Source organism: Cupressus sempervirens, chromosome 3 (genome assembly GCF_028749045.1).
Source record: "Cupressus sempervirens isolate cs-2001-9-10 chromosome 3, ASM2874904v1, whole genome shotgun sequence".
Taxonomy (NCBI): Eukaryota; Viridiplantae; Streptophyta; class Pinopsida; order Cupressales; family Cupressaceae; genus Cupressus; species Cupressus sempervirens.
The window spans coordinates 566,971,235-566,998,571 of NC_143120.1; the positions used below are offsets into that span (position 1 = coordinate 566,971,235).

General features: G+C 36.2%; 1 protein-coding gene across 2 annotated transcripts in view; it reads left to right on the plus strand.

The window, feature by feature from the left end:
- Window positions 1–27,337, plus strand: part of LOC149567685 (CLP protease regulatory subunit CLPX1, mitochondrial-like) — a 289,493-nt gene that overhangs the window by 193,114 nt on the left and 69,042 nt on the right. The window contains exons 6-8 of one of the 2 annotated variants that reach the window (XM_089820948.1): window positions 12,657–12,731; window positions 12,862–12,939; window positions 21,225–21,281. In XM_089820948.1, the coding sequence (XP_089677074.1) occupies window positions 12,657–12,731; window positions 12,862–12,939; window positions 21,225–21,281 (210 nt within the window). Of the gene's footprint in view, window positions 1–12,641; window positions 12,732–12,861; window positions 12,940–21,224; window positions 21,282–27,337 lie in introns of both variants that reach the window. The other variant, XM_089820947.1, reaches the window with a different exon arrangement.

The following is a 27,337-nucleotide window of genomic DNA, read 5'->3' on the forward strand; positions in this document are numbered from 1 at the left end:
TTTTTGTGTACTCTGTTCTTTATGTTTTGCATTTCAGTTCATTGTGTTATTATACATTCTGGTTCAAAATTTAACCCCTAGCAGTGTTCAACTACTTTAAAAATTCTAATAGATTGACATCCTCAACTTTCCACTTAACTACTATATATTTTTACTACAAATTGACATTGTGGACACCAAAAGGTACAATATCACTATATTGCCTGCTACACTACGAGTGAAACAAGGGCCTCTCTGAAAATGTTGTCATGGTTGTGATTCACTTGATTACTGAATTGTAGGTGGTCACCTCTCATGGTTGTGATTCACTTAGCAGGATTGTAGGCCTAATAGTGCTAGTTTACCACCTTGAAAGACTGATGTGTTTGTGCCCTATTCCCATTTTGTGTTTGTAGTCACCTCTATTTTTTACCAAGGATGCTCTCCTGACAACCCTTAGGTTAACCTACTTACGTTTCCTATTGAGGCTTAGGCATTAAATTTTTTTGTTGTTGGTAACTCTATATAGTGAGCTTGGAGGTAATTGTGGGGATGTAAAGATTCTCTTAGGTGGTGGGTGGGATTCTTGAAATCTTAGATTATGTTAGACTAGTGCAGTAACACAAGGTCTATCTTGTATCCTTTGATCTCTCTACTAGTTTTGTTGAGCAAGTTTTCACCATAAAGGCCTTTGATCATTCTGCACCTATCAAATGTGTAGCCTTTGCAAATTTGATATTTGCACAGGGTGACTGACAATAAGTTTCTCATTTTGATGCAGGAAGATGTTCTAGGAACTCAAATAAGCAATTCTCATTTTGAGCAACTCTCATAGAATTGTGCTATAGATTATGAAATTTGTGAATTTGATGCCAATGATAGTTATTAGAACGATCACATGTTCTAAATGGTGTTAAATTTCTCCTGAATCCTCTTAGTGGAAGCAAAACCATGTAACAATGATATAGTAAAGTGCGCCTTTAGGTTGCTCCCATAGTGATGCATCTTAAAAAACCTAGAGAGGGATAATAACCATGAATTGGACTTAGTGCGCTTAGTGGAGTCCTTGTGGTCTGGTGGATGAAGCCTTACGGTGTCTTTCATAGCATTCTCTTTATGTTTAACACTCTCCAGTTTCACTTCTTTCCTCTTGTAGTGATATAAGAGACATATCTCAATGCTCCTATTCTTTAGGCTACTTCTTTCTTTGGACTATTCTCTCAGTCTTTAAACTATTGTTTAATTCAGTCTTAAATGTTAATTTCGTAACTTCATAATCTTATTGTTCTGATAAAACAGATCGTACAGATTTGATTATAGAAATGATGGTTTGGATTACCTATAAATATGTTATACTGTCCTCTAGATAACCAACGTCTATCTTAGGTTAATTCTTGTTTGTCTAACCACTAACAAGATTAATTAAGTGTTACCTTGTCCAAATCCTAGATAGGCGCTGATTTATAAGAGACAGTGCTGGCCGATCTAGGAAAGGACATGTCCTTTCTAGGTCATGTTCTTTAGTCGCCTTATTTATAGAGGAATGTTTTGTGGATAAAGAGCATACAAATACATTCAAGTCTGCCTCTTTAGCAATCATTACCTCAGCGATTAATTTTAGGTTATATAAAATATTAGTTGCAGATCAGTTATCAGCAAAGGAAGATTTCATACTCATCAAGAAACAAAACAAGACAATATCCATTGAAAGAAAGGTATTAGATCAGAGGTAGTTGCAGAATATTACTGAATATTTTCATCAGAGTTTTGCAGTAACTTTACATTGTATTAGAGCTCTGGCTAGCATCTATGTCCCATCTTCAATGGCATACACAATCAGACCCAAGGACAGGTTTAATGGGAGAGAGCACTTTGAGGCCTGGAAATTTAGAATCATGATGATTCTTGAAGAGATTGATGTAAGACAATTCGTTGATAAAGCATCCAAACAACCGCCAGTTGAATCTCATAAATCCATTTGGAGCAAAGGAAATAGGAAAGCCATTCAAATCATATTAGGTGGAGTAAAGAATGATATCGTATCCATGCTTACAAAACATCAAACTGCATTTGATATGATGAATGCATTAGCAAATGCATATGAGGTCAACAATGCAACTAGGGTTCTAGCATTGAAAAGGCAACTAAATCACATTCAAAGAAAGAAAGGAGAAGCAATGAATTCTTACTTCCTAAGGGTTTCCAGCATTAGAGATGAACTATCAAGTATAGGAACCATTATTAGTGATACAAAATTAACACTAATGGCTATAGATAGATTACCAGGTGCATGGGAGACTTTTGCGCAAGGTATAAGAGCCAAAGATAATCTTCTTGACTTCAACAGACTTAAGAACGATTGTCTTCAAGAAGAATCTAGAAAATTAAAGAAAGAAGGGAAACTGAAAACAAACGATGAAGAACTTTATGTTCTTAATACTAACTCCTATAAGGGCAAGAAATAAACATTTCAAGAAGAAAAAGGGAAATCAAAAGAATGGAAAACACAAGAAAGATTAATCAAAAATAAAGTGTTTCAAATGTGAAAAATTTGGACACTACAAATCAAATTGTCCTGAGAATTCTAAACAACAAGCAAACTATACAAATGTTATTAAGGAAGAAGATACCTATGATCTTGAGAATTATGTATTGTACTCACTATCAAATGAAATTTCAAATAAAGCATGGGAAATTGATAGTGGATCTTCTAGACATATGATGGGATACAAAGAAACACTAGACTCTTTATCAGAGAAGGTTAATGGTGAAGTTACCATTGGTGATAATTCAACACACTTTGTTGAAGGAATTGGAAATTGCACTTTGAAACTAAAATCAGGAAATACTTTTCTTCTCAAAGGTGTACTCTATGTACTAGGAATTAAAAGAAATTTAATCTCAATTATAGCGCTTAATCTGATGGGCATAATGTTGCGTTCGTGGATGGCAAAGTATTAACTTGGGCAAATAACTCCTCAATCAAGAAAGCGAAGTTGATTGGTCAGAGAAAAGGATACTTGTATGAATTGAATACAAAATCTAGTCGACCTATACACGCCTTAGTTCATGAAGCTGCAGACATAAACGAAATATGGTACAGAAGATTAAGGCATTTAAATTTCAAAACCTTATCAACTATGGAGAAGATGGTTGCTGGATTACCTAAACTAAATAAAGACCACTCAAGCATATCCAAAGGGTGTGCTTTAGGTAAGAACACCAGAAGTCCATTTCATGATAGTACTAGGAAAACAAATAATGTTTTTGAATTAATTCATTCAGATTTATGTGGACCTATCTCTGTTCCTTCTCTTGGAGGATTTTGATATTACATCTTGTTCATAGATGACTTCTCTAGGAAAACATGGATTTACTTCTTAAAATGCAAAGAACTAGAAGAAATCTTAAAGAGGTTTAAAGAATTCAAAACATTAACTAAAAATCTTTTAGGGCATAAAATTAAAACACTTAGAACTGATAATGGAGGGGAATATACCTTAGATTTGTTTAAAAGGTTTTGTAAAGAATCAAGGATTGAGAGGGAGTACACTGTTCCTTATAATCCTGAACAAAACAGGGTAGCAGAAAGAAAGAAAAGGACAATTATAGAAGCTGCTAGAGCTATGATTTTTGATCAAAATCTAGAATATTATCTTTGGGCAAAAGCCTCTTGTACTATTGTATATATTTAAAATAGAAGCCCTCACTCCTACCTTAGAGATAAAATTCCTGAAGAAGTATTTACTAAAGTCAAACCCAATATAAGTCATCTTAGGGTTTTTGGGTGCCTTGTATATCTCCATGTTCCAAGAGAAAAGAGAACCAAGTCAAAACCCTCAGGAAGGAAAGGTATCTTTGTAGGGTATAGTGAAACATTTAAGGCATATAGGATTTTCATACCTGGACAAAAAAGTATTGAACTTAGTAGGGATGTGATCTTTGAAGAAGATCTTGCATTCAAGAGAGCCCTAACTTTTGGAGAATGTTCTTCTTTATCTAGTTCTGAAAGAAATAGTGAATCTGGGTCCTAGAGGGAGAACTTAGAAGAAATTGAAGATGAAATTGAAATTATGAATCTTGAAGAAACTCAAAATTTAAAGAAAAGACCACTTTGGGCCATTAAAACAGTAGAAGAAGCAGAAGACTTTGTTGCACCTTTCGAAACAGTCAGAGAAAGCAAAAGACCTAAAAGATTTTCTAATTATACTGCAAACATGAGTGATTTATCCAAAACAGAACCAACCAATTCTTTTGATGCTATTAAACATACAGCTTGGCCAATGCATTATAAAAAAATGATGTTTGGGAAATTATTCCAAGACCTAAAGGAAAATCTGTTGTTTCTTCCAGGTGGATTTTTAAAATAAAGCATGCTACTGACGGTAGCATTGAAAAATATAAAGCTAGATTTTTAGCCAGACGATTTTCTCAGAATGAAGGGATTGATTATGAAGAGACCTTTGCTCCTGTTGCCAGGTACACCTCCATAAGAGTAGTCTTAGCAATTGCCGCATCGAAGGGATGGAAAGTACATCAAATGGATGTAAAAACATTATTTCTAAATGGAAAGATTACATAAGAAGTATATCTGGAGCAACCTGAAGGATTTCAAACTCATGATCCTAACATTTTTGTTTGCAAGCTCAAGAAAGCTCTCTATGGGCTTAAACAAGCTCCTAGGGCCTGGTATGAAAGAATTGATCAGTATCTTACTAGCTTAGGATTCTCCAAAAATGAAGCTGATTGAAATTTATATTATAAAAGAGATAAAGATGATATGGTAATTCTGATACTGTATGTTGATGATTTACTAATAACAGGTGATGATCATCTCATAGATCAATGCAAGAAAGATCCAACTAGTGAATTCGAGATGAAAGATTTGGGGCTCCTTCATTACTTCCTAGGACTGGAAGTACAACAGAATTCTGACAGTATCATACTTAATCAAGGGAAGTATACATCAAAATTTTTGAAGAGATTTGGAATGTGTAATTGCAAACCTATGTCTTCTCCAATGGAGACTAATCTACATAAACTTAAGGAAGCATCAACAGAATCACCTTCCATAGATTCTACTCTCTACAGACAGATGATTGGGTCCCTTATGTATTTAGTAAATACAAGACCAAACATTTGCTATGATGTTAATGCCTTATGTCAATTTATGTGTGAGCCAAAGGAGATTCACCTAGTTGTAGTTAAACACATTATGAGATACTGACAAGGCACTCTTAACTTTGGAGTAAAATATGAGAAAGTTGAATCTAGATTTGCATTGATTCATTGATTCAGATTGGGGTGGAAGTGTCAAAGATAGGAAAAGTACTTCAGGATGCTGTTTCAATTTAGGATCAGTGATGATATCTTGGATATGCAGAAAGCAGTCTTCAGTAGCTCAGAGCTCCACAAAAGCCGAATACATTGTAACAACGATGGCCTCTCGAGAAGCAGTTTGGTTAAGGAAGTTACTTGTGGGATTATTTGGGCAAGCCAGGAATCCTTCGATTATTCATTGTGATAATCAGAGTTCCATCAAGCTTTGAGTGAATACAGTTTTTCATGACAAGTCCAAGCATATTGAAATTCCTTACCATTATGTAAGAGATATAGTAGGCAAAAATTCTGTAAAATCAGAATATATTTGCACTCTAGATGAGACAGTAGACATACTCACCAAACTTCTATCTAAAGTGAAGATAGAACACTTCAGAAGGAGACTTGGTATGGTTGAGTTGTAATCCATTTGTACTCTTTAAATTATTAATAAAATAAGTTTATTTTGTTAAGCTATTGACTATTATGGGCTCCACCATTTGTATTCATTATTCAAGAGGTGATGATCTCTAAGATAATGAACACTTGTATAAAAGACATTATAAGAGGTGACGATCTCTTAGATAATGTGCTAAACAGTAGAGTTCTACTATAAGATCTAGATGAGTTCATTATCATATTGTGATATAGACATTGCTATAAGTCACAATTTGGATAAAGGAAGAATTTTTATTCTTCAGGGTTTATCCTGTTTTCTAGTAGATCTTAGCTCAAAATTTGGTTGTGATATTGAAGAGCCAGTATCTATAAATCACAACTTGGATAATGAAGAATTTAATTATTCTTCATATTTTATCCTATAGATAGCTTTGATGCAATATCATTATCACTTATGTTAGTGATAAGTCACATAACAGGTATAGTGATGTGACATAAGTATTATATGTTCTATAATACCTCATGCTTGAGGATTCAGATAGATATGGAGTATCATTCTATGCTTATTCATATTATATGATAATGCAAGTTATGTTATCTCTTAGTATGATTATCAAGTTAAGAGGGAGTGTTAATTCCGTAACTTCATAATTTTACTATTTTGATAAAACAGATTGCACAGATCTGATTATATAAATGATGGCTTTGAAAACCTATAAATATGTTGTTTACCGTATGGGGTAAATAGTTTAATGCATACAAACAGTGGACAAGAACATATAACACAACAGTACTCCTTTTATTATTCGCATATATGCCGAAGAGATTACATAGTGCTTCCAATGATGATTCCAACCATAATGATCCAAAGTCCATTTCGGACGGTGTACATATACCATTTCAAAGGGGTGACTCAACTGTCGCGCCCATTCGAATATAATTAATTATACTCGTCGGCTACATAATAATTACTGACAACATGCTAATGTACCCATCGGCTATTTTGTAACTTTACCGACAACATGCTAATCTATCCGTCGGCTATTTTATAATTTAATTGACAACATCATCCCCCCCAAAAAGAAAAGTCGTCTCCGGATGACAATTACAAAATATCCACCCGTGTCGTTTTCTCTGCTTCCAACTCCTACGTACACTGAGCTGAGTGTCGCTATACTGTCTTCAACTGGATGATCAGCTCCTCCCAAGCTCTCAATGCATCCACCAAGATAGCTTCACGTCCAACACCTACTCTAAGTGCCTCAAAGCGTACCACCCCTCTTGAAATGGCGTCATATCCTCTCCTCTTCAACGGGATGGCAAAATCGAGTAAGAACGGTTGTGTTCCAATAGTCACTAGTTGTGCTATCAGGATTCCCAACGGTTTGATCTCGTGCTGGGCTTCCATGAAGAACTGAAATGTAGGTGGCCACAATGTCGGTTGTCTCAAGTTCTTCTAGATATCTTCTGGTAGGACTTTTACCCCTGAACCTTCGTCCACAATTGTGTCTGAAAGGACCATTCTTAATATACCCATCTCTACGATTGCTAGATAACGTCCAGAGTGAGGACTAGCAGCATTGGGTCTGCTGCACTTGCTCCGCTTTCCTTTTCCTTTTCATGTTCTCCTAGTAGTTTAGCAGTCGGGGCTATGTTTGTGAGTGTTGTCCATAGTTGAGGCACTGTGAGTATCAAATCATTTAACTTGACTGGTATTTCAGTTTGTAATATCTGTCGTATGATGTTTTGTTCTGCACAGTTCCTCGTTGAGGTACCGGTAGTGTCCTTCAATTGTGATTTCTCTGCCTGTGTTGCTTTCTCAATTTCCGCTCGTGCTACTTCCAATCTCTTCTTTTCTTCCATCAGGTTGGGGTACAATTTTGCTTGTTTCTATGTGATTGCTAGAACCTCCTCTTCGTCCGTCCCGATGGTGTTCAAATTTACTCCTGATTTCGGGCACTTGGAGTAGGTGATACGCTTTGAGGCACTTGGAGTACGTGTTGGACGTGAAGCTATCTTGGTGGATGCATAGAGAGCTCAGGAGGAGCTGATCATCCAGTTGAAAGCAGTATAGCGACACTTGGCTCAATGTACCCAGGAGTTGGAAGCAGAGAAAACAACATAGGTGGATATCTTGTAATTGTTGCTCCGAGACGACTTTTCTTTTTGGGGGGGACGATGTTGTCGGTAAAATTATAAAATAGCCAACAGAGAGATTAGTATGTTGTCTATAAAGTTGTAAAATAGCCGACGGGTAGATTAACATGTTGTCGGTAATTATTATGTAGCCGACGAGTAGAATTAATTCTATCTGAATGGGCGCGACGGTTGAGTCACCCCTTCAGAATGGTATATGTACACCATCCAAAATGGACTTTGGATCATTATGGTTGAAATCATCATTGGAAGCACTATGTAATCTCTTCGGCATATATGGGAATAATAAAAGGAGTACTGCTATGTTACATGTTCTTGTCTATTGTCTGTATGCATTAAACTATTTACCCCATACGGTAAACATATGTTATACTGTCCTCTCTATAACCGGCGTCTATCTTAGGTTAATTCTTGTTTGTCTAACCACTAACAAGATTAGTTAAGTGTTACATTGTCCAAATCCTAAATAGGCGCCGATTTATAAGAGACAGTCCTGGCCAATCTAGGAAAGGACATGTCCTTTGTAGGGTCATGTTCTTTAGTCTCCTTATTTATAGAGGAATGTTTTGTGGATAAAGAGCATACAAATACATTCAAGTCTGCCTCTTTAGCAGTCATTACCTCAGCAATTTATATCAGGTTATATAAAATATTACTTGCAGATCAGTTATCAGCAAAGGAAGATTTCATACTCATTAAGAAACAAAACAAGACAATCTCCATTGAAATAAAGGTATTAGATCAGAGGTAGTTGCAGAATATTACTGAATATTTTCGTCAGAAATTTTACATTATAATTACGAATTAAACAATAAAACATAATCAAACACACATAATTCTTGTTCAAGGCATATTAAAAAATGAGGAAACCTTTAGTAAGCTATGGGAGTAAATTCCATTTGTCAATTGTTAGTGATAGTAGATTAATGATCTTACTGTCTCTCTTTATGTGCATTTGCCCAAGCATTATTTGCCTATTACACAAATTGCCTCATCAATCCTCCTTCGTTGACCTTAGCAATGAAAGAACCTCTCTGATCTGTGATGGCAAGTTCCGATTTTTTTTTATTTGCATTTTATTTATGAGTTTTCTGATTTCTTTTAATGTGATATTCTGTTTTTAAAATTTTTTTGTGGTTTTTCTGCTTTTTTGATAATTGCAATATGGAATAAAGTGCAGGCAAAGTACAAACTGAAACTGCAAGTACAGATTGAAAGGTACAGCCAAAGCAATAATTAATTGAATTTTTTTTTACTTCAAAAGCCCAAGAACATACCTGTACAAGTCTCATATAGATATGGTTTTCTCCAAGACAGCCTAAAGGACATAGAATAGCCTAATTTGTTGCACAAAAACAACTTTTACAAGCAGTCTGAGGACTTCAGTTCTCTGCCTGGTACTAGCTCCCAAACCCTATGCCCAGCTAGATATTGGTTGTCATTGTTGAATGAAAAGTTATGACAGATTGGTGTGTTGCTGGATGATGAAAATATATTCCCAAACTACCTCGATCTGCAATTCCTTGAATCTGCTCTGCAATAAATCCGAAACACTGATTCCTTTGTCAATATGCTTAATGAATTCTGAATGAATTCACCCTCTAAGAAAAGTTGGGTTTTCATCCAACCTTCCAAACCCGAGGAGTTTTCGTTACCAGATGACCTGATCTGCTGCTCAAACTCTTTCTCAGAGCTCAAACCCATTTCTCTGCTGTAAAAATGAATGATTGAATGATCAAATGGTTGCCTCCAATGTTCTTTTATATTCTCAAACCCTAAACCGATTTTAGGGTTTCACTTTCTTATTTTAAAAGTCTATTTATCTGAATTTATATAAAATATTGTTTCCTCAAAATGGCTGATGGAAATTGGGTTCATAATGCATAAAATAATTCATTTTTATTCATGTGTTAATCACTTTGTTTTATTTTATTAAATATTAGAGTCATACTTAATTTTTATTTAAATCTCATCACTTGGCCATTTCAAACTGAAAACTAATGATTCATGTGCCATCTTGGTGATGTCTAAATATAGCAGGCAAATTGATAGTCCCCTTCTAAAAATTAAGAACTTCAACCAAAGCCTCTAGAATGATCCCAGAGGTCTCTTCATGCCTCTTGGTCAACTCCCAGTCAATCCCTAAGAAATAGGAATCTCTCTTGAACTATAAGAGATTGTATCAAACTGTCGGAAACATCTTATAAAGCTTCTTGCTAAGTTCGACGACCCCTGGTTGGATCCCGAACGACTCTCTTGACCTATGAGAACCCTTGATTATAAACCAATCTTTGTTGTAGTTTGAACAACCCAGGGTAGAGACATTACAAGTGATGCTGAGATTGGCTTGGAAATCCTCTGACTAATGCTACATAGTTTCTGATTCCATAACTAATTTACATTCTCATTATTAATACTTCATTGGTAAATTGCTTAGTTACCGATTTGTGAAACGAATCCAATTCAGGCACGTGAATCGGATCCATGGATTCGTGATTTTATTTTTCCCAATTATGATTTGTGGAGGATTCATGTATATTTATATATATGTATGTATGTATGTATGCATGCATGCATTATATATACTAAAAAATGAGAGAAATATTCAAATATACATAATTCTAAAACTAAATCATTTCAAAGTATGAATCTGTGATTTCATAGCATGAATCTATGCTTTTGGTACGAATCCAAACAAAAAAAAACTCAAATTTTTTTTGAGAAAAAATAAATAAATCCGGACGAATCTAGCCACGGGTACGGATTCAGATCAAATCCGAATCCGGATCCAGTGTCTAGGGCACGGATCCGGTAACTAAGTTAAATTGGTATATGTTAAAGTAAGCAGATTTCCACAATGCATGATATATGCAAAATGTTTAGCTGGGTGTGATTGTATTCCAATTTTTTACCATCAACGTTTTGGATCACATTTAATGATCCATCAGTAGGATGAAAGAATGCCAAGATGTAAATGATAACCATTGCGGACAAAGACATAATAAAAAGGTGGGAAGAGAGGGAAATACGTGACATGCTAACCAAGAGCAAGAAGATACCAAAGGAGTAGAGAAAAAGGATCTCAAAAAAGAGCACAACAAAAATAATAAGAAAAGAAGCGAAGGAGAAAGAAAGACAAAAGACCCAAGGCAAAAGAACAATACAAGGTAAGCAAAAATTTTTCTAAATAATAAAAAATACAACATGATGAAAATGAAAGAGGCAAACGAATTACAAAGAGAAAAAGAGAAAGATGAAAAAAATGAACAAAAACAACAATAATATAAAATAGAAAAAAGAATAAAAATAATAAAAGTTGATAAAATAGAAAAATAAAAATAAGATTTTAGAAATAATTGATAGAAGTAACATAGAGAGAGAGAGAGAGAGAGAGAGAGAGAGAGAGAGAGAGAGAGAGAGAGAGAGAGAGAGAGAACAAAAGTCTTTAGCAATTTAACCCCCCATAACCTATCTGGGCTTTTAAGGTCAAGTTGAAGCTAGAACAAGGATTGTCTGAAGGTTTCAATTTTTTAACTCATTTCATTCAAAATCCCTTTGGTTTCAGTTTCATATTCCTAACAGACTTCACTACAATTTACATTTTACGTATATGATGGATTTAACATTTATGTTCCTTGTTTATGTATGTGATGACAAATTAGCTTCTACTTGATGATGATATAGTATCTTTTAAGTTATATTCAATAAAAAGTGCATGAAATAAGTTTTAAATTATGTTCGTTCATTTTGCCAAGCCATAGCCGAGTTAGAAGTTGAGTTTGCCTTGTTGAGTCTGAGTCTGGGAACTATGATATTTACACACATGCTATATACCAGACCTCTAATGTACTAGAATGTGTAAAAGTTTATCTCATAACAAATACCCAATAAATTGCATTGTAGTTATGGATTCTTCAATCTACACAATAATTATTCTTTTCAATATATATGCATCCAAATAAACTCATACAAATCTGTAAATATAAAAGAGCATATCACAGGTGATAAACGACAGGATAACATCATATATCTATGGCTATCATCTTCATAGCATTATAAGGAATCATTTATCCTGAAACAGCTATAATCATAAAATTTAATTAACATATAGTGCAAACTATCATTTGAACCTGAAAATATATATCAAGTTTCAAGAAAATGGATAAATGTAATAAGGTAGCACAAAGGTGGGGTCTTACAACTATCATTAATATTATGCAAATGCAGAAATAATATGGATTGCAATCAAATACCCATATTAGAGAGGAGTATAACAGAATTGGGTAGAATAATTCATATATGGTTAACCCACATCTCCTCCATCGGATGCGATTTGTCTAAGAGACATCTATGGTAATGGTTAAACTTAGTTACATGTTTGGATTAGCAAGAAACTAAAGAAGCTATTGCCTAAAATACATGATAAAAAATCTCAGGTACTGGCAGTGGTTGCCAGTCTTTAAGAAAAGGTTTCTTGTCATCTGCAAGGAGACATGTCTGAATTGGTCTAATGATATTTTCTCTACTTAAGAAGTTGGTACGCCTTTCTTTCACTGTCATAGTTCATGAATCATATCTCTGGTTGGATTAAAGATTCACCTTTTTAATGGTACGTTTCTACCCAGAAGCAATTGTTTATATTTTGTTTCTATTTTTAGTTTTGATATAGCTAATGTTCTTCTTTTATGCAAGCAATGGATTAATTTTTGATTGATAATGAGATTTGACAAGTTTAAAAATTATATGCAAGAGATATCAAAAATCAATTTGAAATTTTACCTTTTCAGTTCTTGGATGGACAGGTTGCTGAATTCAACGTTTCAGCAGCTCAGCAAGGCATTGTATATATTGACGAAGTAGATAAAATTACAAAGAAGGTATTTGGATTTTACTCAAAATTTTCCTTTAAAATTTGCAAGAGTGACATTACCAACTAATATTTTACCTTTTAGACACTTTTACAAACAGTAAGAAATAATTCACGGAATAAATGTTTTTAATAAGCAGGCGGAAAGCCTCAATATTAGTAGGGATGTGTCAGGGGAGGGTGTTCAGCAGGCACTACTAAAAATGTTGGAAGGAACTGTGAGTACTTGCCTAACAGCCTCTGTCTTTGAATTTTTTGTATATTCCAACATTTCTACATAGAAATGCCTTTGAAGTATCTCTATTGATGGTTAGAAAATTGGTTGTAGGAACAATATGATCTTAAAGATTTCTTGAGATACTTTTCATTTTGTGATGGTGATTTGAAAATTCTATCTGATTAAATTCAGATGCTAGAGTACTGTCGTCAATTACTGTTTTTTGAATGGATGTAAAGACAATCTCCTTTTGCTGCATTTACCATCAGAAGATTCTGAATGAGTAGACATTGATCCTTGTTATTGTGGACTGCACTACATGTAATATTTTTTCTTTACAAGCATCAAATGTTTGGCTAAAAGCATCTTCCATCAAAATTTCTTTCATATTCTTCAGAGTTCCCCTGCGAAGTCTTTAGTCATTTGGAATGACTAGATAATAAACCAAACCAGACTCTAGGATAGAACCCATTGCGTACTCCACTTCATAGTTCAATATGTGTTTCAAAGTATTGCTCAGATCTCATATTCTTATACGTACATGTGATATCCCAATATTTTTAAAATTTAAATAAATAGGCAAGGAGAAAAAGAACACAGATTGTCCTTGTGTATAATCTGCATTTTCATATAGTTTAGAAATGATCTTGTGATAGATGGAGCTCGGCACTCACCAAAACATTCCTCCATGATGTAGACACCTTAGCTATGATGGTATCTACAAGTGACCTAAGTCTTGATCACTTGTACATACCACAGCTTGTGAGCTATATGATGGATCAATGGCTTGATTATCAGTTTTGTCAACCATCATCATGTGATCACCATCAGGTTGTGCACTATGTTGAATTTTTATATACATTGCCATTAACACACAGGCATCCATCCATGACATGCCATCATTCATATATGATGGATGTATATGCATGCCATACACAGATACATCCATTCTGATGTAATTGCATAATCATCTCATTATAACATCATTGCATCATATCATAATCACTCGCTCCATTACATCTGTATTGCATCACATTACCACAATTTTCCAAAATAAATAATTTATATATCATGGCATAAATCCTTAGCAATATGTGTATCGTTGCATTCATATCATGTGTATACGTCTTTTATTATCATTACCAGTTAATTCATCAGATATCGTATATTTGCATACTTAACCGATTTGCATAATTGGGATGGCAGTTAAGAATACTTAACGACATATGATTAATGGCGGTTCACAGCAATAATCATATAGATTATTGCGATGAACAATGATGACGTTTTGTTTGTTAATTTTGATGGGAGGCTACCATTCCATTGCACCTTTTCATTCAGCCTATCATGAGTGTGTGTGTGTGTGTGTCTATCGTATCATTTCAAGAAGGCAGATTTAAATATTGAATTGAATATATATAATCCCTTTGTGGATTGCTCTGCTAAGAACAACTGATTGCTAACCACAATTGAAGGTGCAAGTAATTATATTTAATATCAGAGATGGCATCATCCAGAAGCATAAATAACACAAGTAATATCAGAGATGTCTTCATTGGTAGTGCATAAAGATAAAGAAGGATCAGACACGACCTGTGCAATCCATTGTCTATTGTAATCTATATCTCTGCCATTATATTGGCCTGTATATGTAGCATGGATAAATAGCATATATCAGAGACAGCCATTCAGGTTATGAAGCATTATTCTCATTGCCATATCAGAAACAACATTTATGATTATTGTTATGCACCCTTATTGAAAACATATTTCCATTACATTTAGCATATGCATTTGGAATTATTATCCATTTTCATTATAACTCAGCATATTGTTTACCGTACAGGGTAAATGAATGTTTATTGCATAAGAGACTAGAATGTAACGCAGAACAAGATACTTTATTCATATAAGCAGATTTGCAATTCCAATTCCAATGATGATTCATAAATCCATTCGGATGATGTACATATATAGTTCCCGAAGGGGTGACTCAACCATCATGGAACCTTTTGGATACTAACTCTACCCGTTGGCTATAATAATTTTTTTACCAACAACATCACCCCTCCAAAAGAAAAGTCGTCTCTGGACGACAAAATAGAGACAACTTATACATCAAAAATCAAAATATGAATCAACCTACTAATTACATCAAGACTCACAACAACTAAGAAGAAGAGGGATGTGTTCTTGATGTGGTAGACGTCCTTGGTAGTGCTGGTGTGGTAGATGTCTTCCGTGCCCTAAGCTTGTTCAATTGTGCCCGCAACTTGTGCACCTGCTGCGTCCGAGTGTCCAAATTTAGTTTGGCCTACATATGGAGTTCTAGTGCTCTCTTCATCATGTCGGCTATGCTTCGGAGCTCCACTTCCTTTGTATCTAATTCTTTCTTGGCATCCCCCAAGTGAGATACAACTGCTGCCTTCTCAACAATGAGTGTTGCACACTCCTTTTCCCAAGCCGTCTATTGGGTGGCCAAACTCGCTTGTATTGAGGCTTGTGTGGTAGTTGTCTCTTCTTGAGCCCTTCCTGCTACTACCTGACCTGCCTCACTCCTGCGCAAAGCATAGTACGCCTCCCGATACACCTATACTATCCCTCGCGTGAGCTGTTCAGTTCTACAATCCACTATAGGCTCCTAAGTATTCCACTCCTGTTGCATCTCTGGGATCTCTATGTTTGGCCATCCTCTCGTCTCGAAACATATAGAGAAGGCCACTGGACAACTAACCCGCATAAATGCCAAGAGCTGCTCTAATTCTTGTACTACCGACTCCAAGGTGCGTCTTTGTTGCCAGATTGCTACTCGTCTACCTCGATTCAGTACATTTGTTAAGTATGTCTCAATATTCTCCTCTATAGTTGTTGAGGAGTCAGATGGTGTGGTGTGCTCTGTGGCCATTGCTGTCTCTACCACTTCCAACATCCTCTTAGCCATGCTCCTTATCGGAGGTGGGGGTGGTGGTGGTGGTGGCTCCACTGTGACGATTGGATGACTCTCTGCTGGGGTTGGAGGATTTGCCACCTCAGGTACTTCTCTCATGGGTGAGATAGTGACAAGTGTCCGCACTACCGATCTAATGCTGAATCTCCTACCCAAATACCCACTCAGCGCTTGCTCACTTAAGTCCTCGGTTGCAGCATCCTCACTAGTGGCCAATAATGCATCGTCTTTTTTCGCCACTGCATTAAATCCCACTACATCTAAGTGAACTCCAGATGTCCTCGAACCCTTAGCTGCTTTCGCCTGTTTAAGTACCTCCATCACTCCCTCCTGTGTCTCTACCTCATCGTTGGGTCTAACTGCGGTTGTATGTGTCTCAACCCCTATTTTTGGTAAAACTACGACTGAAGCTGGCAAAGCCTCTCGGTTGATTGAAGGTTTATCAACTCTTGGAAGTGTTGATGTTGGTTAGGCTGATAGCCGGGATGCTGGTCGTGCTGCTGGTTTGGCTGCTATGGTGACTGGGGTCATAACCAAAAGCTGCCTAAACTGTCTAAATCCCATAATTTGAACACCTGTTGGAACTAAGTGAGAGTGAGAAGTAGTTGTGAGGGACCTTGGAAACAATAGTGGTGGCGCTGTGATAACCTCGATGTCCTCATCATCCTCCTCGTTCGTGTCCTCCTCCTCTAAGTCATCAGTTTATCTTCAGAGGATGTGTCCTGCCTCCCACTATCAGTGTTCCCATGCTCTGAGTTCTTTAACTCTTGCCAGAGCCTCTTCTATCCGATGGCCTTTTGTCCTCCTGGAATATCAAGGTGCTTCCATTGCATGATCAAAGGCTCCCCTAGTTCTATCGGACTTGGCTTGATCTCTAGTTGATTAGTAGGTATCATTCGTGCTGTGGCGTCGAGAAATGGACCAATGGCATATAGTGTGGCACATAGAATGTTTTGTACTGCAGTCTCATGAACTCATTCATGCACTCAATCAATAAAGATGCCCAGTCATATATTCTGCCAATCATGATGTCGTTCATCATGCTCACCTGTAGAAATGAGATATCCAATGCCCTACTCGATGCAGTGAGTCTACTTTTCACCAAGTCCATTAGACAACGCCAGTGTCCTTGTACATCGGATTTCTTCAGTCATCTTCCCTTCGAAGTATCCATTAAGGCTTCGCTTTTTTCCCTTTGCTGTTTACCACATACTAGTTCTACTAGCTACGCCTTTACTTCTTGACTTAGTTTCTTTGGCTTGTTAATTTTACTCCTTCCCTGCACATGATCTGTTATGCCGAACACCCTTGTGAAATCTACTGCTTTAAAATATATCCCAAGGATCTATCCCAGATACAGAAATGAACTTGTTCGCGAAAATCGGTCGTAGTTTTCTAGCATGGTGTAGAGAAAACCCTCGAAGTCGTGAATGCAGAACACTGGCATCTGCAACGCCCATTCCACCTGTGCCCTCTGTATGCTTTCCTTCGCAAAATGGTCATTCGAGGCCTACTGCCGCCACTTCCTACACTCCAACCCGTTCAAATCCTTAAACGTCATATTCTGAGGTGTGAGGTGCATAGTTGCAGCCGGTTGTACTTGTGCCCTTGCCTTCTTTTTGCCTGTACTTCTTGCAATACGCACTTTCGATGGTAAAGCCTGTATGTTCTTGTTCAGTGTGCTACTTGCTGAATCTTCTTCTAATTTTTTCTTCCAAGCCCTCTTCTCTGCACTCTCCATGAATATCCTTTCTTTTGTTTTGCTAGGAACGGAGGAGTAGTTAAAACAGTTTGACAACTACCGTACATTCCTTCCTAACGTTGCAATTTACTACTTCTTGGCAATCTTGTTATTAGTGTGTCCACTGATTACCAACGTCTTGTTTTTATTGCTCCTTGTTGCATTCCTTACCCACTATTTCCATACAGACTGTCTCTCTCCTCTATAGTTGCTCGTACCATATGGCCTGATAGTATCCCTATGCTTAGTTTTCCTGTTGTCCCTTAGCCGTGTGGTTTTTGCTTTATCCTGTCCAAGCAGTTGAATGTCCGTACGCAACTTCCAATTCTCTCCCTTGTCTACATTGTATGGTGATAGCGGATTGACTAATCTTGGTCGTACGGTGTGGTTGTACAATGTTTTGATCTCCTCCAACCAGCAGTCATACGACAATGTGCTCCCCTATGTGTTAGTGTTGTATAGTATATGCTTTCAGTGTTGGAGATGAAGTACGTTGATATCCTTCCTTGTTTGCGTAGTCCGCACATTGATATCCTTTTCTATTTGGTTGTACTGTGTCTATCTTAAGTTGACCGCACGGTATCTTAACTTCACAGTGTTTGTGCTATGCCCTCGTTGATGTGTCATTCGTACGATGGTCTAGTCTCTTCCCTCAACTTGCCATACAATATTCGTACTTGGTTGTACGGTGGATATTTTGATCTTCTCTGCCTTTGATTGCTTACTTAGGGTCCATACAGTGTGTTTTTAATTAAGTCGTACGGTAATACAATGAGTTAAATTCGTTTGTCTTTTCCCTTCTAACCATACGGTATATTATCCTCTGTCCTTCCCTCCTCTACTGTACACCATATGATTTTCTGTTCTTTGGGTGGTGTTTTGTTTGTTTGCCCCATAACATTATCATTCTCTGCTACATTTATCTTTTATATACACTGCTTCGTCTTGTTCTCATTTTGCACATATTTATTATAATTATTGGTATTTATTTATTTTATATTTATATTACTAATTATTATATTTTTATATTGTTTCTGAGTTGTTCATCCAGGGCATCTCCTCTTTCGGCACCTTATTTCTTTCATGATAGATTTTTAATTTTGACCCATTTGTCGCATCGGTCACTTCCTTCCCATCCAACGTCCATAGTTTTCTTGCTTTGTTATTGCCCACTTCACGAATTTCTCATGGCCCAACCCACTTCACCTTAAATTTGCTTGGTTTGATTTCTTTACGTCCGTTGCATTTTAATAATAGTTGATTCGGCTGGACCCTGTTTAGTTTAAAGTGCTTGTCATGCCATACCTTGCATTTATACTGTGAAACTTCGGTGGCCCATTGTTCTTGTAATCGCCATTCGTCAAGTTTATTCAAGTTGTGCAATCTTTCGCTAAGACTTTGCATATCTCCCAGCTTTTTTTCGATTGCTATTTGCAGACTTTGTACCATAAACTTTGCTGGTACTGCGATTTCCTGACCATACATTAGTTGGAATGAAGTGTGTTTCGTGGTGACTTAGTAAGAGGTATGCTATGCCCATAATGCTGATAGTAGCTTTTCCTTCCAACCCTCTCCTTGAATTGTGCAAGATTCGTAGATTACTGCAACCAAGATTTTGTTTGTGGCTTCCGCTTGTCCATTTGCTCTAGGATAGTACGGGCTCAATAGAGAATGGTATATTTTGAATTCTATGATCAATAGCTGGATAACGTGATTGACAAAATGTCCACCACGATCACTTGTCAATTGTATTGGGATCCCGTACCTTGCGATGATCTGCTCGTAGATGAATCCCATCGTGCTCATTGCAGAGTTGTTTGGTGGGGCCCATGCCTCTACCTACTTGGTAAGGTACTTCGTTGCTACCTCAATATACCTACATCTTCGGGTTTTGCTCACCTTGAGGGATCTGACAAAGTCCAATCTGCAACGTTCAAATAATTCCTACACATGTGAAGGGTTCAATGGCATGAAATCCCTGTTGTGTTCCCGCTTGTTGTAGTATAGTGGTGAGTATTCTTGCTTGTCATGTGGGTGACCTGAGTTCGACCCTTGACAATGATGCAAATGTTTACCGTACAAGGTAAACATATGTTTATCGCATTAAGAGACTAGAATGTAACACAGAATAAGATACTTTATTCATATAAGCAAATATGCAATTCCAATTCCAATGATGATTCATAAATCCATTTAGAGAATGTACATATACTTCCCGAAGGGTTGACACAACGTCACGCAACCTTTTGGATAATAATGACTATAATATAGTTTTTACCGAAAACACATCCATTTATCTATTTTTTCCATTGTATGAAGCATCTATAATAGGATTTAGAAATCAGAATTGAATAATTGATTCAGTTAGAATCATAGGAATGTGGAAATCTTTGTTGTGTCTTAAATCTTATAAAAATGAACATTATGGTACACAACCTTGAATGAAAGTATCTATGTAGTCTTTGGTGACAGTTGTGATTTTCACCCTTTTTCCATGCTTCCCACGATGACAAGATTCTTGCATAGATATGAACTCTATGGCAGTGTCAATATTAAACCACAGAGATGGTCAAAAGCAGCATTATTTAGAATATACCTCTCAATTCAATTTCTCTGAAAGGCTATCTGATAAGTTTCCTTAATTGGAACATCCTTCTCATAATCAAAATCAACATTGTTGGAATGAGCCAAGTACTTATCATGATTTGCTGATCTTAAATTTTCTGCAAATAAAAAACAACATTAGTGACTATTGAGTCTCCTTTCTTATGTGCGTACCTTTCAACTAAGTCATTCTGTAATTGTAGGTTTTAATTTTCTGTCAAAGGACGTGGTTTAATGACAAAGTCTTAAATGGCGTGACTTGAAATCTTCTCAAATACAAAAGAAAACACAGTCATTTTGTAGTAATACCTTGCATGCTTCTCACAGAGGTGTAAATAAATGAAGGCTTGGTGAAACTCTCTAGCAAAATGATAACCGAATGGCCGTTTAAAGGACAACACATGACCTGCAGTCAATCTCTTAATGACAAGTCTTTACTTCCATAAGGAACCAATTCCAGAAGACATCCCTCTTCAAAATCAATTCAATTAAAATCAGAAAACCTATCACCAAGAAGAGAAAACTGCAGTCGTTCCCTTCTTTTTGTGGGAAGGCTTTGGTCCAGCTACAGGAATTCTTTGCGTTCTCTTGTCATTAAAATGTTGATGAAGCACTTATTAGTTGCTTTTCTGAAATTTCTTCTCACTGTACATTTTTAAAGTACTGTTTCTCTTTTAATTTATTGTTTAACTGTGTGTTAGTAGTTATTGTGGTTGATAAATCAGTTTTTCGCAGCGCCATAGAACCATCTTTTGGCATCATAGCTTGTAGATAGTGCTGAGCTAATGTTAAGTTGTGTCTTTAAAAAAATGCACACACTTCTATCTAGCTGACACAAATATTTTTTCATCCTTATTTATGGTTTAACAATACTCCTGTTTAATATTGTGTATGAGAGCTTTCTGGATAAGCGTGTAGATAAAAAGTATTTAGGTTTTATTACAGAAATGTTCTTTCGAAGGATGCTGATTATGACCCAATTCTGTGTTTGTAGGTTGTAAATGTTCCAGAAAAGGGAGCTCGTAAGCATCCTCGTGGTGATCATATTCAGGTACATTTGTACCTGCCATAGGCATTCAATTCTTTATTCTTTGTGCTTAAACTTAGTTAAGGCTTGGACTTTATTTTCAATTTGCTCTAGGCATTGTTTTACTGATAATGCATTGTGGCTTTGTTAAATAAAATACAGGGAATTATGTTTTTCTTGTGCTACTGGGATTGAGGCCAGTTACTTGACACGATAAAAAATTAGTCCTGATTTCTTCAGCATACATTTCAATGCACCAGCAATATTCTAATCTAAAATACAATGAATTACACATCAGTAAAACCTGGAGTTGCATTATTGATTGAGAATCATAAAGAAAATGGATTTGGCAAAGCACAACTTAAATTACTAAATAATGTTAAGTAGCATCTTCCTCGATGAGATGTGTTTTGTCTGATCCTTTTTCAGTCTATTTTAAATTTTTATCACAACTGTTTTGGTTTGCTTTCAACTATTTATGATTACAGTAAAAAGAGACAGTTTATGGAAGGCCTCCAACCATTTTACAACCTAAATTACCTGGTTCACTCCCTAGTCCTCCGGACCAGGAAAAGTACTAACTGATCTGTGGTCCTGGTTTGGTCTGCTTGTGGGTCTGACCAGGGTCCAACTGAATGGCTCCTGGTTCGGCCCAGGTAGGCCATCACTCACCCAGGTGAACTTGGCTGGACACTGGTTGAACCAAGGTGGGTCAACGGTGAAAGTCAGCAGCCAAGTCATGTTTTTTGCAAATTTTATAGACTTTTGACATCAACAACCCTATAAAGTAGATTCTAAAAGACTTATGTTGGCTTCTAACTTTAATTTAGTGTACAAATAGGTTATTTTCTCTTGAGGTGGAGCAAATAGGTGGTTGAATAAGAGATTGGTCATGCAAGGAGTTGGAAGATTGACTTATGGATCTTCATCAAGAGTTTGTGTCTCATTCCTACACCTTTGCAAGCTTACAATGAGTGGAAGTGGTAAGTTTTTTTTCTATTTGATTTTGTAATTATTCAAGTTTTTAATTTTCTTATATTTCTCTTTTATTGTCCATAAGATCTACCTTCTTTTTTCTTTTTCAATTTTTCATTCTCTTGTTTTTGTATTGAATATGTATAAAATTCTTGCCATAGGAACTACAATGGCATCTACCTCTTCCTCTTTAGGTAATACCGATCAAAGAATAGAACCAAATTCTTATTTTCCTTTGTTGAAGTATGTTGATATTGTAAGAGCCCTTCTAGGAGGTGGTGCATTTCGTTGGAGATGTCAAGGTTGTGATGTAAGAGCCCTTCTTATTTTCCTTTGTGGAAGTATATTGATATTGTAAGAGCCCTTCTAGGAGGTGGTGCATTTCGTTGGAGATGTCAAGGTTGTGATGTAGAAAGGAATAGTTCATATTATCGAGTGGTAGGCCATTTGTGTGGATTCTCCTCGAAGAGGAGTGACAAAATGCCTCCGAAGAAAAATGCACATATACCAAATAAATCAATATTAAGATATAATCCAGAGTATGAAGCAACATAAGAGACAAGCATGTGGGCAAAATACAACCATTGGTGCTAAAAAATAAATCAAAGGGAACGCAATCCCCCTCTACAAATATTATGATAGAAGATGACTCCTTTTATACTACTACAATTGACCTTGAAATTGAAACTAAAACACCCATTAAATGCAAAAAAAACGGGACCATTGGAAACTACATTTGGAAATAAGAGTCCGGAAATTGTCGACTTGATGTTGCAAGATGCTAATTTGTAAATGGGATGCCTTTCAGTGTTGTTTTCTCCCCAAAATGGAAGAAGATGTTGAAAAAGTGTTAAAGAAGCTCAGAGAGGTTGTAAGGGACTTGATTATGAGAGAGTATGGACCACCTTGTGGGATAGAGAGGTCAAGGGGATTGATAATGCAATGAAGCCCATAAGGGATTCATAAATTGAAATTGGTGTATCAACTGTTTCAGATGGGAGGAAAGATGCAAGAAATCATCCCTTGATCAATGTCATAGTGGTGTCCCCTACAGGGGCAATGTTTTTGAAATTCGTGGACTGTGAGGCGAAAGTAGAAGATTGACCATTTATTGTTGATATTCTCATCTATGCCATTGAACAAGTGGAACCTAAAAATGATGTCCAAGTCATAATAAACAATGCAAAGAATTGTAGAGTTTCTAGTTTGTTGGTTGAAGAGTGATATTAACATATCTTTTAGACACATTGTGTAGTCTACTTACACAATCTTATGCTACAAAAGATTGGGTGGATGAAAGAGGTGTATGAAGAGGCCGAGGACATCCAGATGTTTGTTAGAAACCATCACATGAATCCAGGGACTTTCATATTATTCTCACATTTGGAGCTATTGAGGGTAAGTGAACTTGAACTTAGAGTAGTAATTTTTAAAATTTTTTTAAAGAAAAAACAAATTATATTTGCTAATTTTCATAATTTAATTGTGTAATGTGTATTTTTTTTTGGAGTATGTCTCTAATAGTTGTACTTTTCTTGTTCTAATTTACATTACAAATTGTGGAGATCAGTTTCGCATCCAACTTAATTGTCTTGAGACAACTTGTGCAAGTGAAAGTGGCACTTTGCAATTTGGTGATCAACAATAATTGGTGTATATGGAGGCAAAGCAACGTTGAGAGGGCAACAAAAATTAAGCAAAGGATATTGGACAACTTATGGTGGGAACATGTAGAGTATCTCTTAATTTCACCGAGCTCATTATGAGCATGCTTCACTACACAAACGTGGATAGGCCTTGCCTTGGAAAGATGTATAATGATATATTTAATGCTTGAGAAAATGAAGCAAATCTTAAATGAAAAAGAGCAAGATCTTGAAGAGACCTTCAAACAATCGCAAGCAATTGCTGAAGAATGATGGAACAAGACGATCACTCTACATTCTCTTGCCTATGCATTGACACCAAAATATTATAGCACCTAATATATTGATCTATCAAGAAAGTTACCATATAGAGATTTAGAAGTGTTTGATGGGTATAAGACAGCCTTTGAAGGACTCTTTCCCGATGATGATATGCAAGATTTGATTGCAAACGAGTTCTTAGAGTATGTGAATGCAAGAGGTCTAAGTAACGATGCTATTCGTCATCAGTTAAAGAAGGATGTTCATAGTTAGTGGCATCTCTGTGGCCAAAGATTTGAAATGCTACAAGCCCTTGAATTAAAAATTATATCACTAGCTTTATTTAAAATAAATTAGTTTGTCTTCACAAGTTGCTAGTAATTTTTATTTTATAAGATTAATAGTTTTATTTTAATTGTTTACTTTGTCTTGTCTTCATAGGTTGCTAGTTCGTCTCCATCATAAAAGAAATTGGAAAACATGTTCTTTCATCCTCTTAGTAAAGCGCATTTGGTTGCAAAAGAAGGAGAGCGGAGAACTTAGTATATGTACATTACAACTTGCATCTCCTTGTACAAGAATAAAGAATACTAAGAAGGGGAGATGGATGTGGATTAGAGGTAGAGCATTCATACCTGGATGCTTCGACTTCTTAGCTTGCAGTTGTTGAATTTGAAAAATTTAAAACCAAAAATGTTATTTGTGTAGTTGATCCCATTGGCCTTAGCACTATTTGTGAATCAACTCATGTCAATGGAGAAGAAGAAGAAGAAGAAGAAGAAGAAGAAGATAAAATTATTAATCCATTACTTGAACTTGAAACGCTGATATTGGAATTTGATGTTATGATTTGTGATATGACATTTTAATATTTTGAATCTTCGATGCTAAACTTGAAGTATATGATGCTACGATGGTATGATCGTGATGCTATCATTACATGTTTGGTGTCTTTGTTTTTTTATGATACTATGTGACATTCTAATCTTAACTCATGCTTTGAAGTATCCCAAACGGATATTGACCCGATTTCTTTCTCCAATATAATATTCAAAACATAAACATAGGCAGATGTATTACAGAACAACAATAGAAACCAATAGGTTCTCATAAAATACCTTAAAACGGGTTATGGCATTATACAACATCAATACAATATCTATTATTCAGAGTCCAATCTTAAACATAGACTTACAGTCGGATTGGAATGCTAAGAGAAAAAAAACTTGTAGGCGCATATGAGAGACCTGAAGTGACGTCTTCATAGACAATGGGTTTGCGTTCATTGTCTACCGGCACGAGGGGCTATGTCCTGACATTGGTTGAAAGTTGAAGCTTTCCGAATAACTCTCGCAAGAGAGAAACTGAAATCTGAATCATAAATCAAGCATGCAAAATGAATGAGTCTCTTCTTTTATCCTCATGGTTGTGACTCTTCGACTCCCTTCCTGGTTTTTTGTCTTATCTCTCCTTGTCATTTTAGCCCACTTTATAATATTAAATTGACCTTTTTATAATTTGAATCCATGCTCTCAAAATTAATCATAATATTATATGAATGTCTTTAAATTTTCTTATGTCCCAAAAGGGTACTTTACAAATCTTCCCTCAAGATTTCTTGTCCTCAAGCAATCAGTACTAGGATCCGATATGAATTTGTAGATAGCCTTGTAGCCCAATTTGAGAACAAATCCGGCCACGCTGCAAAGCAAGGTGTCACTTTGTAACCCCTCCATCAACTGGATCCTTGGATCCCATATAAATCTATCAAATATTGCTGCATTTGTAGACAGTAGAACTTTGAATATCCTCGCATCCAGTCTCACACTGAGTAGAAATGCAACAAAATCCTCAACAAGCCATAGATACCTACTGTCAACACTTGGATCCCAAACCCTGTTGTCATGACTAGCTGATATGATGAGGTAGAAATGTATCAAGAAGCTATGTGTAACTTAATAGATGGTGACAATCCGACCTAAATAGATGATGTAAAAAACGAGTTGCTGAAACGCTGAAAACAACACCAGGGGCACATCAAATATCATACTATCGTTGTCAATCTGGAGAATTCCCAAGTACATAGGTGCTATGAATAAGAATGAAGCTGAAAAACCACTCCTTGTGATTGAAAAATAACTCTCAACAACACTCCACCAAGATCTATTCAATGGCTAATGTATGTAATCCAACCAACTCCTGTATGGGGTGAAATCGGGAACCACATTTGGACTAATCGAAGAACGAGCGAATGAAGTCAATTCACTACACCAATCCCGTGACCAAGATTCCCTGTTAGGAACTATAACTAGATCCAAAATTCTCAAGTTTGGATCATCCTCTTCATGACAATTAAAAGTAAATGGCCTCATTTATCTCAAAAAGGGGATTATCGGAAGTCCAAACAGCATCCATTAAAAACATGGGGTTGTCTATAAGCTGAATGTGATCTGAAAATTCGGTACTTGGTCTTTTGGGACAGCTGTCCAAGTCATAAGTCTATTGAATGCTATCAAGTTCCTCAATTACTTCTTGGAAAAACTCTTGCCTCTCTTTACCCTCATGTTCTCAAAAATGATTCGTAATCCTGATCTGATTTCTGCTCCCTAAACAGAAAACTGAGTATCATTGAGTGCCTCAAGAGCACACTTAAACTCCCTGTTGAGCTCCTTAATTTCATTTCTTTTTTAATTCAACTGATTGACAACTATGCCAGCCACCTTAAGAGTATAATCCTTGTCAGAAAGAAAACATAAGTAATCTGATTTCATAGATTCAAGGGCTTCTTTGACCACCTGCATATCAGCAATAGGACAATCTCCTTCCACTTCCCTTTGAGCCTTACTATACAAATCTTCAACCACCTTGTGAGTGCTGTCATAACGTACCAAAGATGCCACAACCATGTCTTCACTAACGTTCAACTAGTTCTTTAAGGTATGCATTTCATTATTGTCATGTTGAAGTGGTTCATCGTCTTGCAGTGTCAACTTAGATTGTTCCTCTTAATTCATGTCATGGGCATTAAAAAAATATGGTTCATCACACTTGTCAAAATCATAGGCCTTCTTTCCCCTATCCTCTTGATTTGTGTGCAAAGGCCAAAGTGTTGCCATGTTATCATTTGTATATAAAAGTTCATCATACAAGGACCCCAACTTGCTATTACCTCGTATGCAATCGACCTCATTAACTTGC